General features: G+C 40.1%; 1 protein-coding gene across 1 annotated transcript in view; it reads right to left on the bottom strand.

Moving 5' to 3' along the window:
- Window positions 1-11,542, bottom strand: part of LOC128311769 (fatty acid desaturase 2-like protein FADS2B) — a 30,125-nt gene extending 18,583 nt beyond the window's left edge. The window contains exons 1-3 of the mRNA XM_053203160.1: window positions 10,938-11,542; window positions 2,252-2,362; window positions 468-665 (exon numbers count right to left, since the gene is read on the bottom strand). Of these exons, the coding sequence (XP_053059135.1) occupies window positions 468-665; window positions 2,252-2,362; window positions 10,938-11,264 (636 nt within the window). The 5' untranslated portion in view covers window positions 11,265-11,542. The remainder of the gene's footprint in view (window positions 1-467; window positions 666-2,251; window positions 2,363-10,937) is intronic.
- Window positions 11,543-18,333: the final 6,791 nt, after the last annotated feature.

Below are 18,333 nucleotides of genomic sequence, written 5' to 3'. Positions count from 1 at the left end.
TCATACATCCCCCCACCCCCTCTCCTTTGGTAACCATCAGTTTGTTCTCCGTAGTTAAGATTCTGTTTCTTGATTTGCCTTTCTCTCTTTTTATTGGTTGGAAGATGAATAAAAGATAAAGGTGAGTGTTACATGGCTGAGAAACGACTTCAGTTACTGAACTGGTATGGATACAATTGGGCAAAGACGAGCATCTGTCATAAATTAAATATTTCCTATGCTAGTCATTGTGCTAAGTGTTTTACACGTTAACTTGTTTAGTAGAGAATATTTACATAAAAATTGTTATCCCGATTTACAGACAAAAGACTGGGGCCTGGCAAGATGTGGTAACTTGCTGGTGTCAAATGTGGATTAGTAGCTTGCCAGGAAGTGTCAGGAAGCACCTGGTGCAGGTCTAAAGGGAGAAGGAAACAATTCTGAATTGTCCCCTAAAGCCACTGCTTGATTTTAGGGTATGTGCTTACCTGGGAAATTGTGAGAAGGAAGGAGATGAATATTGTCACAGGCCAGCCACTGCCAAAATGCCACACTATTAGCCAAGCCAGAGTTTCTAAAATCAAGATCTGGGAGAAGTGAAGGAAGAAGAACATTGGGTTGGCCTTGAACATGTTCATGGCCTCTAATGTTCTCCGCAATTCTCGGAAATCTTCCACCAGCTGGGACTGAGAAATAAATGTTCAAGGAAGGAATTAGTTCCCTCAGGGAACACTAATCAACACAATTAACAATCTCTTTTATTACTTTATTAATACCTTACTTTTATGACTAGAAATTTAAGGATATTAACAAATTTAATTGAGCAAAATTAAAAACATAAAACTATGAGCAAACAAAACCTTTTAAAAAGGTTATGATAATATTTTTTTTTCAGGAGAAGAGAAAAAATGGGTAGTGATTTGTAAACTGTCCTCAAACTGTTTTGGAACTCAGAAAGAGTAGGGTTTGGGGGGGCAGGGAATCTAGGGAGTTATTGTCTAACAGTTGTCTTTTAACCATCAGTATTGTTTCAGGTATTGATTGATCACCGATTATGCTTCAGGGAACTGTGTGGTCTATATGGACTTGTGTTACCATACTTAGTGGTACACTTTACACAGAATTTTCTACCTCATCATCAGATCAGTTTGTGCAAAGGGCCCTTTCATTAAAGATGATGAACATAGAAAAATGCAGTTCATGTAAATTAGTTCAAAGGAAGACTTTCCTATGAGCTGCTTGATGGGTCCCTAGGCACAAGGCAGGATCTCTTGTGGCATTAGTGTGTGTGTGCTGATGTGTATGTGTGTCTGTGTGTGGGGGGGCGGGTAAGTTTCCTTGTCCTGTGTGTGTGTAACATGCATACGTGCATGTGTGTGCATGGTCAAGGCTAGTATTGGTTTACAAGCTTGCCAATCAAACTGGAGAGTCAGTGCAAGAGATGGGAAGAAATATCTCTTAGCTTAATGACTAATGGGTTTGAAAACAGGACAGTTGACACAGTGACCAGGGTATAAGAAAGAAAACAAGACTGTTCAAGGAGATACACAAAAGGAGAGAAATTTGTAGCATAAAATGTAAAAGCTATGAACATAATTCTAGAAGCAAAATTTTCATTTGGATTGGGGCCAGAAATAAGTGACTTGGAATCCCAGTTTTCTGATACACCAACTATGGGACTTTCAGATAGCAATTTATTTTCCTTGGACTATAGTTTCACCAAATGTAGAAAGGGCTTCTGTTATGATATATTCACATCTTTCATTCAATAGCTATTTATGGAGTCTGTACTATATGTCTGATCCTGTGCAGGTGGGTTCTTGAGTACACAGAGATAAGCAATATAGATACATACATACATACATACATACATACATACATACATACATATTCCCTGCTCTCATGGAACTTACTTTGAAAGGGAACATAGATACAGACATCAACCATTTTTATAATCAGTCACTGGACAAAAATTGTATCTAGATATATCTGGGCAAAAAAAGAGGTACTTGGAGACATGGAAATTCTGTTTGGTACAGGACCAAACATTTCTTTCCTTTTTACTTAGAGGTTTAAGAATTCTGAGTGTCTAAGGAGGATGATGTTATATTGTAATATGTAGAAGCTACTCATTTGTGGTATAGCAGGTTCACCCAGCCATGATGTCAGGCATCTCACAGAAAATGACCAATTCTTGGATATGTCAGGAAATGATCAGCTGGCCTTTGTCCTCATCCCTCCACATGTTTCTGAGTCCTGAGACCCCACTCACACTTTTGTGTCTCTCCTGGCTAGGCTCTTCTGGGGCAAGCTCTCCGATGAGCAGCGGCTTAAGGTACAATTTTACAATGTCAAGGTCCAGGTGCATGGCTCTGAAGACATCCTGTAAATCACAGAGAATTGATAGAGGCTTAGGAGACACATGCTTATCTACAGAATAGTCCCCTTCCTTACCTTATCCTGTGCCCATCTTGGGAATCAGCAGACTCTATTACAGAGGATTTCTTCTAACCCCAGGTTGATGTCTCCAGTTGAACAATCAAAATTACCCTTGGAGATACTTTGTGAAAGCTTCATGCTGGAGATCCCCCAGCTTGATGCACTGCTTCATTAGGCAAGCCCAACACAGCCAGGATATTCCTGATCATTGGAAGGGATCGCTGTTTACTTTATTGACCACCAGAAGAATTAATTTGCTGGAGTTAATAAGCCATGATGAATCCTTAAAGTCCAACATCAGGCTTGGTGGAAGTTGCCCACACAGAAACATGCAGCAACCATGACTAGCTGTGAAAAGCACATCTCCCATCAAATATCCCTCTTGGTTCCTGGCCAAAGCCAAGAGGAATGAAACATTTGAATTAAGTTATTTTTTAAAAAAAACTGGTTAAAGTTGACATTGATAGTGTAGGATTAATTCACAGGAGAGAAAAGGAGCACAGCCCTTGAGGTCTGAGCTGTCTAAAGTACACGCTTTTCACAAAGTTTTTCACTGGAGGGGTCTCATCACTCTTTCTAAACAGTGCTAGGGCAGTCTCTGCAAGGGTTGTGACAGTCAGGCACATAGAGGTGACCAACTGCTTTTCCCCATCTCAGGTCCATGTTAAGCAGCACCTTGTGGGTAGAGGCTATGTGAAGTGTGGCGGTTCCTATATCCTGCTTATATTTGGAACTAAAAGATATTCTCTTTCCTTCCAGGGATTTAAACGATTTTGGGGGAAGGAAAATTCTCCAAGAGGTGGACTTTCTAGGCTTTCTGCTAATATGACTTTGGGTACAGGAGTTATTAAAAGTGAGGGAATATAATCAACATCATAAGTTGAAAACATGGAAGCCACACCCACGACTCTAAAGTGCTGGTATCCCATAGTACTGACTAGGAAAATGGACCCTGGAGTGGCCTTTCTTCATTTAAATTCTGGTTTCTACTTACTAGCTGTGGAGCTATGAAGCTGTGGACAAGTCTCTTGACCTTGTCTGTGCTTCTGTTTTCTCTAACAGAAGGGTGATGACAATAGCCAACCAATTCATAAAGTTACTTTAGGGATTAAGCGAGTCAACATATTAGCCATCTTTCTTGTATGTATACTTCTAGTGCTAAGAACTTACTACCTACATTCCCTTCAATACAGCACCTCAGAGATTTTCTTCCTATACTCCAGTGCTTAATGTGTAATGAACTCTGAATTATTTTAGTGAATATAATGATACTTCCAAGTTCAAAGTGCGAAGCAATTTTAGATACATCTAAGAACTATGTAGAAGCCTACTTTCTAAGAAGGTGTTTATGTAATGAATAACATTAATTAGAAGGGTGCAATATCAGCTTTTTAAACTTACTTCTCCTTATGGTCTCTAGGTTCAATGATATAAAAAGGGCTTTGTATTTGCTAGAACCAGTCCAGTCCCTACTTTCCATTCTGCTTCTGCGCACTTTACTCTGACCCCCTTTGGAAATGCTATACTATATAATTTCACATTCTACAACTTTAAAACTTAGTTTCCTGAGCCAGGAAGACAGCCATCCAGTGATTAAGAAGGCTATTAAGTATTTCAGAATGATCCATATTGGCAAAATATTCTACCCGTTCTTTAAGAGCAGATAGGATGGAAAACATTCTGGTGGATCAAGATAAGAAGGTAGAAGAAAGGTAAGCCATTGAAATTTCATTTTACTATAAGCAGTCATTCAGAACCCTGGAGCAGTGTGCTGACAAAAACATTCTTCTGGGTTCATCGTTTGTTTGTTTGTTTGTTTGTTTGTTTGTTTTGTTGGATGGTTTTGGTGGGGGTTTATTTGTTTGTCTTTTGATTCACAGCAAAATCCATAGGCAACACTGCAATAACAGATCCTAAAGACCAACAGAGTTTTTCCAGAATAGTAAGCCTTGCCCTGCCATGTAGACCTCTTTTCATTGTACTGATGAGCAGTACAACAAAGGAGTTTACGTAGTCTTAGAATATTCAATGTAAAAGAATTTCCTAATAGAGTCTGGATATTGTGGAAGTTGTGAAATTCTCTTTTTGAAACACCTGTAAAAACAGGCTATGTTATCAACACACTTGGGCAAGTATATTCGTGCTGAAGGAAGGAGAGGGGGTAAAATGAAGGGGAGAGGGGATAGTGGTAACTTCTGTTGAGCGTATCTTGTGTACCAGACAATCTATGGGCCAACTCATAATCATCACCTTAGATCTGTGAGGTTCCATCATTTGTGCTATAAAGATAAAAATACCAAGTCTTTGAGGAGAGAAAGTCTTGTCCAAAATGTCACAGCAAATAGGTAAATAGTAGAGCCAACATTTGAACTAAAGTCTATGTGACTTTAAAGCCATGAAGCTGTAACAATTTATTCTATCCTTAACATGTATAATTCTTTTTCTGAAAGGCCTCTCAAGATAGAACTGATGCCAGATTGTCTGGGGTGATGCAAAAATCTGTATGTATCTGCTGGGCATGTAGTAATGATACCTCTCCATATGAGGTTTTAATCCCCTGAATTGCTTTGCCTCTGGCTTCAACCTGCCTCTCCAGGCTTACCTTTCACTATCACCCTTCATGAGCCATTTGTCCACCAGACATCTTCCCATTCAATGAACATTCCATGTCTGTCTATTGTTCTGAAGCTTGTCACATACTGTTTCCTTTGTCTTAACTACCTTCCTCCATTTTCTCTCTATAAATACTCTTCCTCACCCCTCAAGATTCAGATTAAATAATGCCTCCACCTAACTTAGGAAAGTTATTTACCATCTCCTGTGGCTCCTGTAGCCCCTAGAGCTTTTCAAATTATATTATAATGAAACTGTGTACCTGCCCCCTTCTCTAGTGGTCTTTGTGTTTTTCTTTTTTAAAAATTAGTATAATATTTATATAGCCTTATATTGGCTTCAGGTGTACAAAAGAACGATTTGATATTTGCATGCATTGCAAAATAATCACCACAATAAGTCTGGTTAACATCTGCCCCCTTACATAGTTACCAAATTCTTTTTCTGGTGATGATAACTTGTATCATTTAATGATACAAGAGATTTAATCTCTCAACACTTTTCAAATACGCAACACAGTATTATTAACTATAGTCACCATGCAAAACATTACAACCCCCATGATTTATTTATTGTAGCTGGAAGTTTGCACTTTTGAACTCTTTCACCCTTTTATCCCACCCCGTACCTCCTGCCTCTGGTAACCACCAATTGGTTTTCTGTATCTATGAGCTTGATATTTTGTTTTCTTTCTTAGATTCCACATATAAGTGAAATCATATGCTATTTTTCTTCCTCTGTCTGACATATTTCAATTAGCATAATGCCTTCTGGGTCCATCCAGGTTGTTGCAAATGGCAGGATTTCGTTCTTTTTTATGGCTGAATAGTATTCTATCGGGTGTGTGTGTATGTGTGTGTGTGTGTGTGTGTGCGCGCACGCACGCATGCATGTGCATCACATTTTCTTTATACATTCATCTGTAGCTTTGTAGTGTGTACTGATATCAGGGAATCCAGGTGGGTTATTTCTCAAGATTGCTTTGACTATTTGGGGCCATTTATGGTTCCAATACAAATTTTAGGATTATTTAATCTATTTTCATGAAAAATGCCATTGGAATTCTGATAGATTGTTTTAGGTAGAATGGATATTTTAACAGATTAAATCTTCCAACCCATGAGCACAGAATACCTTTCCATTTGTTTGTATCTTCCTCAATTTCTTTTATTAATGTCTTAGTTTCTAGTGTGCAGGTCTTTCACCTTCTTGGATAAATTTGTTCCAACGTATGTTAGAGTTATTGAAGACGAAAGCCATGTACTATTGATTAAATTATTCCTACTATCTCGTTTTGCCTGGAATATGGCATGTGGCTCAGTGGATGCCTGATGAATAAGGGAAAGGAGGAATGAAGAGATGAATATAAGCTTTCTCTAACAAAGAAAAAGTTGGGAGCATTCAAGAGTGTTGAGCTCAGAGGATACAGGTCTTAAGAACCAGTGTCTCTTACCTACCCAGCATCTCCCATTTTCATCTGTTAGCTTTTTGACTCCCTTCTTAACCATAATCTCTACTCCTTAATCTATTCATAAATTTGTACCAACATTCATTTCAAAATGGGTTATTTCGACACAGGCCTGAGACAAACCCCTGCATTTACAAACTTAAGTACTATCAAGAGGTTGTCCCCTGCACAAAGGCACCCATCCAGGAGGCTAGGTATGGGCTGAAATCCAGCAAACATTCTGTTTGCCAAATCTTGTGCTGCAACCACCCAAGGAGTGTGCCTTCCTAATTCACACTAAGGCACAGTGCAGGGTAGCAAAGGACTAAGCTGCCTTATATTGGGGAAATTACTTAATTTCTCAAGCCTCAGGGTTTTTTCTAAATGAGGATAATAATGTCACCCACTCTGCCTAATGGGTTTACTAATGCTTCCATTCATTTATTCAGTCGTTCTATAAAACCTGATTGAAGATCTTATCTTACCCTAGTAGCTAAGGGATTTGGTTTTGAAAGCCAGACCAGATAAATAAATTGATAAGTGATTGCACTTTTTGTATTATATTTAGTTTGTCTGGGGGAAGAAATTCTGGAAATAAAACACCAGTGAGAAATATATATACACACAGTCACAAAACAAGGTAACTAGAACATGGATTTTGATTTACTCACCTCACAAAAGCTCACCAGACTAGTCAACATCCAACCACATATGCATTCCCACATCTCTGAGTAATTTCTCTTATGCTTACTCTTCTCTGGTCTCATATGCTCCAAGACAAAGGCTAGAACAAGCCCCCTCATATTTTGGGTAGTACATGAGTTGTGAATAGGTCAGTTTGTAAGGAGAATGCCATCTTTGCCCTTTATCTGGGAGAAAGCCTTTTTGGAATGGAGAATGTTCGCTTAAAGTGACCCAGATTCCCCTTCACCCACAGGAATAAGCAGAGGGTTATTTTTCCACTGCAATTCATTTAATTGTTTGAGAACTTTCATTATTTGAAAGCTCTTCCCTATACCAAGGTTTTTTCTGCGATACTTTCTGCTGAGCTCCAGCCCCAGTTCTCTCTCTCTCTGCTCTCCCTCCCAAACCTGCTCATCCTCCTGGCTTCCCTATTCTGTCATGGATATAGTCACCTAGTTCACTGTGTCACATATGCACAAGTCAGACAGACTGTTTCTCCACGATTACTCAACCAGTCACTCATCACATTTCATAAATTATGTCTCATAGACATCCTTTGCAGCCACCCCCTCTTTTCCATTCCTGTGGTCAGTGCCTTGTTAGGACTTTCAACATGTTCCCTGGGCTCCCTCCTTCATTTTGGCTGACTGCTCTTCAGTACAGCCATTACTTAGCTGCCAGACTGGCCTTTCTGAACGAAAGCATGTCCTCATGGCCCATCTTCACCTTTAGTGCCTCAGCACCCCCCTCTCTCTACTTCTCCACCTATTTTCTACTTGAATCATTGTTCTGGTGCGAACCAGATAATTTAAGAAATGTTGACAACCCAGAGAAGATGCAACTACTCATACTGATTACTACTCTCACTTTCACTAATGCTTAGAAATCTGGGTTGGTTTTGTCGTGGTGATTGCCGATGGGGATGGATGCTGTGCTAGGGAAGTGTTATTATGTGTAGTGGAAGAGGAGAAAGAAGAGGAAGGCATGGCTCAGCTCTCAAGAACCTTCCTCTCCCTCTCCTTTCTCTTTTCTCTTTCTCTACCTCTCCTTTCTCACATTCTGTCCTCCTTATGCCATGATAGTCAATGACGCTAATTGAGCACATACCATGGGCCAATATTGTGCTAAGCAAAAGAAGTGGTTAAGCTGGGATGCCCATTCTGGCTGGGTGTTTACTCCTGACGTGAATCCTGCTTTCACTCCACCTCTGTGAAAAATCCTCTCTTCCTCCAGCCCTAACCTCACCTCCACTGACTGCATGCCACTCTTCTGAACTGCATACAGCTCCCCTGTCTTCCACATGGTAGTCCTCCAAATAGCTGGATGAACTTTTCTATATTTCCTCTAAGTTTTGGTTATCCTTTCCCTGTCATATTGGCCTCTGACCATCATGAGAAAGAACTTGAGCTTCCCAGTGTCTTTCTTAGAGTGGGGACTTCAGAGATAATAAGTGGGTTGAACAGCACTAGGATACGAACTTGTTTTCTTTGTTCTAGATATTTCGTTCATGTACATGTATCACAAGGTTGCATTTATGCCTTTCATGGAACCCAGAACATACTGTTGTCTTACATGAAGACTGTGCCCAACTATTGTTTCATAAGCATGTCTCATCCTCAAATGCTTTGTAATCCTATTTTAACAATTGCAAAACAGCCCATCATATGGATATATTGATAACTATATAACCAGTTCTTCTTGGACTTACAGGTTGTTTCTGACTTTTCCCCAGTGAACTCTTCTCAGGTAAAAATACTGGGCCTAGACTCTAATTATTACCACCATGCCATTAGTTTTAAATCATATAGTTTGAAAACAATCAGACAACTCATATGGGAAATAACAGGAACTTATGTACCCATTTTGTTTTGTGGATTTATCTGTCTTGCCTTTTGTTTGGAGAAAATTACAACCCATCTCAGAACTAAGTAATAATAAAACAAAAGCACTGCTATTTTTTTTTTTTTAGTTTTTAATCTCTGCCAAGCGAGATGAAGGTATTATGATCCCTAATTTCTAGATGAGGAAGCCAAAGCTTCAAGAGTTTCATCAACCTTCTCAACACATTCTTAGTAAGTAGTAGAGCTCAGATACAAGCCAACCGTTTTCCATTCCCAAACCTGTACTCTTAATCATTACGCTGGACCCTTAACAAGGGTTTTAGAATAGCTGACTACATGAATGAGTGAATTAATGATCTATCACTATTCAGCATTTATGAGGAAAGTAGAAGCTTCAAGGAGAGTTTCCATGTAAATAAAGGAATGGTGCTCTTCACTGGGCAGGTGCAGTCATGGGTTGAGGGCCAGCTAACAGACACTATGCTTTCTTTGGTCCACAGTTGCCTTTCAGGGCACAACCTGCAAACACGTCTTAGGTTGTAGAGTAAGTCTCTGATTGTAGGTCCTTTATGTCCTGGCCTCCTTCACTAGAGAGAATGATGCTTCTCCACCATGGGCTCCTCTGTTCCCAATCAGATGACACCAAATATAATCAAGATTTCTAAGCTGGTGGTAAACAGGAAATAATAATCACACCTCTGAGGCTATGGATGCCAGTGAGATAAATCATAATAGTTAAAATTTAATGAAACTTTATTAAGTGTTTGGCATTGTGCTAAACACTTTACAAGCATTAGTCCCACTTACCATAAACCAGTTGGATTGGTAAGGTCATTTCCATTTTACAAATGATGAAGCAGAGGCTGCGAGCATTTTAACAACTTTCCCACGTTCATATATCCAGTTGCCAAGCTCAGGCTCCCTGAATTCTGAGTAGCTATGGGGTATTATATTTGTCAGAACTCCTCTGGAGCCTCCCATTCTTCTTGAACCATCTTCCTTTGTGAGAATCTTTTCTCCAAACATTTTTGGATTTACTTACATGAAGTCTAGGGTACATGGCTGGCCACGCTCAGGATTTTCATTCTTAAGATATGAATCCCAAGGTGGCATGGGTATTTTATCCTAAAGTCCTGATGGTTTTATTTTATTAATTAATTCCACCTTGTTGGCTAGAATTGGATGTGGAATCATGTTTTTTTTTCCCTAACTTCTTACAGATAAACATCATCAGAAAATTAAAGATTCATCAGCTCAGCTGTCTCAAACTGAGTGAGTTTATCAGTTATTTCCAAGGTGGTTGAAGGCCTGCATCTTTGCCAACACATCATCTGAGCTGATCCTGTGACTTGGGTTAGAAAAGCACTATCCATAATTGTAGGTTTGTGTTATTGTTATTAACATTTTGATGCCTATCATGTGAATTGCTGTCTTCCTTTTACACACCCCATTTATAAGAGTCTGAGAAATTTCTAGATGGGCACAGACGTGATTTTTCCCAAATTTTACTCATGCATTTGTAACTTTCTTCTTAAAAGACAGTGACAGATGGTAGCCACACTTGTGGTGAGCATAGCCTGGTGTATAGAGTTGTTCAATCACTATATTGAACTAATGAAATGTTGTGTGTCAACTATACTAAACCAGGAAGCAAACAGTGACTCCAATTCAAAACACAACACCAAGAGAAAACAAAATCCAAAATGCACAAACAGTATCCACTGTCAGCATCTGAGCCCATCCCAAAATAGGAGCTAGTCCTTGAGGCTTGTTTGGTTTCAGGTTCTTGCAGGATAGGAATCCTGAAAAATTGGTTTGGGAGGAGATGAGCAATTGTGGAGTTTGAACACGTACTCAAAATGCTTTGGGAAAGAGATCCAAGTCCCAGCCACCCACCAGTCAGAAGAGAGAAGGCAGAGCTTTGAGTTCCTTACCGTGGCATCTTCCCCAGCATAGTGGTTGAGGATTCGGCTCCCCCCTGGATGCTTGTTGGCCCAGCCAGTAACATCGTAGACCTTGCGATTGATCACCAGCCACTGATCAGCCTTCTGATTGTGTTTCTGGATCTCCTGCCAGCTGTACATGTTGAGACTTTTTCTGGGCACACCACACTTTCCATTTGCCTCCTGCTTTACAGAGATTTCACCTCTCCCATTTGCTACTGGTTTCCCATTCGCTTGATACTTCTCACCCAGGTATGGCTGACCCTCTCCTACAAGGTCCCCATTCCCTGCATGCTTGTCTTCAAGCTTCGTCGTCATTGTACCCCTCTGATTTCTGGGTTGGCTCCTGAAATTTCTAATATTTGCCTCTGATTAGACCATAAAATGACACTTCTCCTTCCTTCTTATTCTGCTTCAGTAGAATACTGCAGTAGAATACTACTGATGCCTGCACAGAAAACTTTTTAACCTAGTTATCTCTTCACCGTCCTGACAGTGAGCTCATCCCCAGCCTCACACTTCTCTGTCTGTCCTGATTTTCTCTGCCCTGCTAGAGGCTTGGTCACCTTCCTTCTCTCTGCTGGCTGATGTCTTAGCAGCATCCTCTTTCATCATTAAATGTCCCCTGGTAAAGAGCTTGGACCAATCACAGTTGGTCTGAAAGTTGTGGCCCGCACCCAGGGCCGTGGGGCAAGGCTCAGGTCACAGGGCTGTCCTACACTGCCACTCCATGGAGCTGGGTTCACCAGCTCTCTGGCGTGCCTGTGGATAGAGACATTTAGGTTTGTTAATTCCATGTGTGGTTGAAATGTATTAAATTGTCTTTCCATCATCTCTGTGTAATGGAATTTCCCCAACCTCTGTCTGAATGATATAGTTGACCCTTGAACAACACACAGTCAAAAAATCCACGTATAAAACTTGGACTGTCCCAAAACATAACCACTAATAGCCTAGTACTGAAGAAGCCTGATTGATAGTATAAAAGGTCCATTAACACAGATTGTGTATGTTACATGTATCATATACTTTACTCTTACAATAAAGTAAGCTAAAGAAAACAAATAATTAAGAAAATCATAAGGAAGATAAAGTGTATTTACAGTACTGTACTGCATTTGTTAGAAAAACATGGATATAAGTGGACCCACAGAGTTCAAACCTGTGTTGTTCAAGGATACACTGTATTTCATTGGAACAACCACATCCCTCTCCTCCAGGCCACAGAGGCTGATCCAGGAGAGCTACCCACCCTAAGCTGAACCAAGATCTCCTTCTGGAATTGTCTAATATCTTGAATCGAGGAGATGTAAATTTAGGATATTAACAAGGGTTACTTTCTATCATTTGGACTGGGAAGCCAAAACGTTTGTCCGTACCAAGTGCAAAAAGTAAGGAGACACCAGGAAAAAAATTTCAAGGTTATAAATTTCGGAAGTTTTCCTGGATAGAATTCTCATAATACTACAAAGACTGATACCACATGCTCCATGAGAAAATGGAGATTTGTATCGTGTTTACTATTATATCCGTAGGTCTAGCACAGTATGCATTTAATAATTATTTGTTCAATGGTTGAACAAGTAGGGCACCAAGCAGAGGAAATAGCTGGATGAAGGAAATGGACATCTGGTCCCAATTACCTTGGTCCTGGAAGGTCTTATATCTCATGGAGGATTATTTGACTACCATAGCTGATTTCATCAAAGTTCCCTAAAGAATTTTGCTGAACAGCAGGTACTTATGAACCTTGCCCTGTGTTTCCACGAATCCCCCTACCCAGTAGTTCACTCACCTCCCAGTTCTAATTCGATCATATATTTTATTAAATGGGTGTTTGAGGTAACATCGATTTGCCATTCATTCAGTGACCACTTATGAAGTTCAAATATGTGTAAAGCACAGCAAAAATTGATTGTTTCCTCTGCTTTAAAAGTGTCCTAATAGGAAAGCAGTTACTACCTGCTTCAACAAACAAAATAGCAATACCTACTTTAGGATCAGCAGTTTCATGGTATCATCTCATCAGAACATAAGAAATCTCCCACGTATATATGTGAAGTCATGAATTCCATCATATGAGAGACTCAGAGAGTGAGGATTTAAAAAAAAAAAAACAATTTTAATTATCCCAAGCTTGAGTAATTTATCTTGACTTTTTCTGCTTGCTTCTCAGAGAGGTGGGGCACAGACCTTGTCTGAGATAAACTAGAAGATGATTCTCTGGCCATAAAGGTAAATTGCATTGCTGTGAATTATGAAGTTGGATGTGTAATTAGAGACCCTAAAGGTCATGGGACTTGTGGCTGCCTGTTCAAAGGGGTGGTGGCCGACCTGTGTTAAAACAAATGCTGAACCAGTCATCTGGGCTTCTAGTCCCCATTACTGATTAACTGGATGCATTTCAAAGCCATTTTCCCCTTCTGGGTCTCCAAATCCTCACCTCACATTGAGAGATTGCATCAGATAAAGTTGTTCTCAAACTTGAGAACTTGGAGATCCCAAAGAATAAAAAACCAAAAACTATCACTTTGGCTGATCATTTGGTATCAAAATATTCAGGACCACAAACACAAAACACTTGAACACCAAAATTGCATAGCAGAATTTGCTAGAAGTTGGTCATCCTAATACACATATTATTTTTTATAACTCAAATGAAACCAGAATCCTTCACAGAGTACTTGAGGATGCCAAGAAATACTATATTGGATAGTATCTGAGTTTCCTTCCAGCTCTCAGATAAAAAGAAACCATGTCTGAAAAACTTCTTTTTTCTTTTTCAATAGTAGAACGTAGTGATTCATCATTTATACATAACATCCAGTGCTCACCCCAATAAGTGCCCTCCTTAATACCCATCACTGATCTAACCCATCCCCTGATGAATCTCCCCTCCAGCAACCCTCAGTTTGTCCTCTGTATTTAAAAGTCTTACCGACAGATGTTGAAACTATTGTGGTAACCATTTCACAATATATGTAAATCACATCATCATGCTATTTGCCTTAAACTTATTTAGTGATGAATGTCAATTAGTTTTTAATAAAACTATAAAATATTTTTTTAAAAAAGAAACCATATCTGATTTCCCTGGTATGATAATTTCTTCAATGCTCTTCTGTGACGATAGCTGAAGCACACTTCTGATTCTGCTCTATCATATGTGGAGATTAAGCCTACAGATAACATGAGATTTCATAATAAACACTCCTCTCCTGAGAACATATGTGGCAAACATTTAACTAGGCATTTTTGGACGATCCACAAGAAAGGGTGAACGTGTGACCTCTGCCCACCACTGGTTTACCATCTGCTACCCTTTTGTATTTTCTGTGCTCCTACACTAGACTATGTGTGGACTCACAAAGGGGACTCCGTGCATGCTGGCGCGTGCCACCCTGCCTACCTGGGGACTCCTGTTAATGCTTCAAAACTCGGGTTAAGCAGCACTTTTAGTTTTTCATGATCCACCTTGATAGAGTTGGATCCCCTCTGTGCTCTCCCCGTCCCTCCAGCACAGTGTGATTGTAGCTCTTGTTGCGTCTTGACTGAACTGTTGTCTATTTCCGCCATGAGTTTGTGAGTTATTTGAGGGACAAGCCACTTTCATTCCTGCATTTTTCAAACCTGGCACAGCCTAATCCTCAGTACTTGAGGACAGAGTGAATGAGTGGCTCGACGGATAACAAAGACTCAGAAATGTTCACATTCTCCTCTGTCATATATTCTCTGTGATGAACGGGGCAAGTCTCAGTTAACGCCTGGCTCCCTTCCCATATTGGTAGTGCCAGGCCTTGGGACTCATTTCAGTGCTGTCCCTGCTTCTTCTCTCCCACTCTCATTAGAAGTGTCCTTAGGTCTTTCATTCCAGGTGTGTTCATTTTGTTTTGTTTTGTTTTTTTGTTTTTGTTTCTGTTGTGTTTTTTTTTTTTTTTTGGATGTGCTGTTCACAGTCTTGTGTCATCTGCATCATCTTTAGATCTGATGATAAATGGGAAGCCTGCAAAAAAGGTGGAAAGGTGATTTCTGAAGGCTTAAAAAACCCTTCAGATGACAAGACAAAGACCCAAACTTTGGGTTTCTAACAGGTGTTTGCTGCTGCAAATGGCTATTTCATGCCTGCGGGGAATGATTTCAGTAATAAATACTCAGCTCTGCAGTTGATTTTCTGATTCTTGTCGTTTTGTTACTTTTTATGGCAGAAGTATTAGGTTCCAAAGTGTTAATTACCATTTCTCAGGCAGTGTGCACAGCTGACCCTTAGCCTGGTTTTGCAGGAAAGATTCAGAATAGTTAGGAACCTGCTCAAAGTCACAGAGCTAGAAAGTGACTTGACCAGGATTTGGACATGGCTCCAAATGGCTCCAGCTGAAGCTCTTTCTATTTTGTCACAGTGTCATCTGTCTATAACTAACTTTATTGGATGTCTGTTTGTTGTCAGGCTGCATCCTGGTAACCCTCTGTGTTTCACCCTCTGTTCGGGCAGAGCCTTTGAATATTTCATAGAGGAATTTCTTTTCAATTTCTGACCTCGTGTCTGTGTGTCAATCCCAAACTGGAGGAATGGAATACTGAGGATCTCCCAGTCCTGTCCTGTCACCAAATCAGGTGCCAAACACTCACTGTGCCCCTGGCATTGTGTGAGGCCCTACAGGAGATGCCAAGATCAGTAGATTAGTTCTTCCCTTACAATATATAAGGGGAACAAAATAATTTTGCAAATAACGATAACACAGCATCTTACAACTGCCATAAAAGTGGTATAAAACCCACTGTGGGGAGTCAAAGTTGGAAGAATTCTTATTTGTTTGCCATGAAAAAGGAAACCTTCATAATGGAGATATCATAGAATTAGACCATGAAAGACGGAGAAGCTCTCCAATGGCAGTTCTCAGGGAGAACACATGGGCACAGGTGATAAGCAAATATTTACGTTTGCAAAAATAAAGAGCAGAGTGTGGGAATGAAGAACACTCAAACTTTCTGGGTCACAGCATGAAAAAAAAAGCAGGTTTGGAGAAAAAATAGGAATTATTGCAAAGGTTTGGATCACAAAAGGCTTTGAATACCGAGCTTGAGTAATTGAATCCACACGTTCTTGGAGATTCTGGGATTTCTACAATTTTATTTGTAGGAGAACCTCAGATTGTGTGTGAAGAGGCATGTTTTTGTAAGAGCTTTATTTGAAAGACGATGAATTGGGAAAGACTGAAGAAAGCAGACTGGAATGGGGAAAGACCAGAGGCTGAGAAAACACTGATGGTTTGCACCATGGATTAAGGTGAAATGTAATAAGGATTTGAAAACGACTAAGAGTGGTGAGAGTAGAGGGGGAAGGAGGTTGGCATCTCCTAGCGTTTTCATCACAACCACATGCACCATGCCTTGACTCTTGTAGAGATATCAAGAAATGATATTGCTTGTAGCAGCTCCAGTTGGTAGAATTGACAGCTGCAAAGATTCACTTTTTCCTTTCTTAACTTAACACTGTCAAATGTAGCATTTATTACCCTGAGCAGGTAGTCCAGATTTCTGCTTTGTCTCATTAGCTGGGTACAAAATATAAGTTGGTGAAAACCCAGCGACACTGCATTTAAAAAGAACATCAAATATCTGAAGAAAAAAAATAAACTTACTGAAGATTAGAGATGGGTGACTTATGGACTACTGGAATGAGCCCCAGAATGGGAACCAGGAGGTTGGAATTCTTGCAATGGTCTGTCCCTATCTAACTGTGGCTTGGGGACAGCCATACACTCTTTCTGAGCTTCAGTGTCCTTCTGATCAAAGGGTGAGGTTGGGGCTCTGTAGGCTTTCAACTCTTCCCAGTGATAGAGCCCTTGGTTCAAGTAAGTCCTTGTGAGGAATCCAAGACGTAAACAGATACATGAGGGGTGCCCCAGTGGCTCAGTCAGTTAAGCATCTGACTTTGGCTCAGGTCATGATCTCACAGTTCATGGGTTCACACCCCACGTTGGGCTCTGTGCTGACAGCTCAGACCCTGGAGCCTGCTTCGAATTCTGTGTCTCCCTCTCTCTATTCCCCACACCCTCTCTCAAAAAATAAATAAACATTAAAGTTTTTTTTAAACAGATATAAAGAAACATGCAGTGGTAAGACTGGGGTGAGAAGCTTGAATCTTGCTTGGCCTCTGTATAAGCTTCCCTGCCTCCAATCTCTGGGGCTCTACGAGGCATATCAGAATTCTAGTGACATTGCAGATTATTAGATTGTCTCACATATTTCTTTAAGCTCATCATAGTGACTCATGAGTTTCCAGGCAGAAGTTCCACATTGAGTTACTTATTGCTTTCATGATCCTGAGTTTTCCAGAAAGATAAAGTTACATTCTATACATGGCAGCTTTCTCTCAATGCCTTAGACATCTCAAATTTCTTCTTGCTTTGAGATTTTGCTTTAGTTGAGCCAGGGCAATCTTTTCCCAAGTTTCTCCATATTTTCACATGATTTGCTTCTTTCTCATCATTTAAACCTCTACCTAGATAGGTTCCCAAGGAGTCCTTCCATTAGAGGCCAATTTGCCAGGAAGCTCTTCCTGCAAGGGACCTGCAAGGGACCCCAGGAATGTGCTCACACAATGATATGTTTGGAAAAGTTACTTGATTATAATGACTGTGTCCTCCTTCTCTCATTTTTCCCACTGTCACACTTTTCCTTGTGGATATCTTTTGAAACATCATGCCTCAATTTCCTCCTCCACAAAATGAGAATAATAACAGTGTCTAACTCCCAGTGTGCTTGTAAAGATTACGCATGCTCATACATGAAGAGTGCTTAGAACAGTTAGCAACTGGTATGCAATAAATGCTCATTATTTTATTGTTGTCACCGTCCCGAGAAATCAACGCAACAGTAGACATCCTGCTGGGCTCAAGTTCAGGCCAGGCCACCGTAGACTGTAAGTAACTTACTAATACTAAAGTCTCCCCGCCCCCTTATCTGAAACTTCATGTTCTGTACTTCCAGTTACCCACAGTCAATATAGTCAGGAGTCAGACGATCCCCTTTCTGATGTATTTTCAGAGGGTCAGTAGTAGCTTAACACCACATCACAATGCCTACATCATTCACCTCCCTTCATCTTATCAGGTATACATTTTACAATCTCACATCATCACAAGAAGAAGGTAAGTAGAGTACAATTAGATATGTTGAGAGAGAGACAGAAAGCAAGACACCACAGCCCATAACTTTTGTTACAGTCTATTGCTATCATTGTTCTTATTTTTAGTTATTGCTAACCTCTTACTGTACCTAATTTATGGATTAAGCTTTATTACTGGTACTTAGGTATAGGAAAAAACAGAGTATATACAGCATTTGGCACTATCTTGGTTTCAGGCATCCTCTGGGGGTCTTGGAA

This window comes from Acinonyx jubatus, chromosome D1 (genome assembly GCF_027475565.1).
Source record: "Acinonyx jubatus isolate Ajub_Pintada_27869175 chromosome D1, VMU_Ajub_asm_v1.0, whole genome shotgun sequence".
Taxonomy (NCBI): Eukaryota; Metazoa; Chordata; class Mammalia; order Carnivora; family Felidae; genus Acinonyx; species Acinonyx jubatus.
The sequence above is the reverse complement of the archived record's forward strand: the minus strand, read 5'-3'. Positions and strand labels throughout refer to the sequence as shown.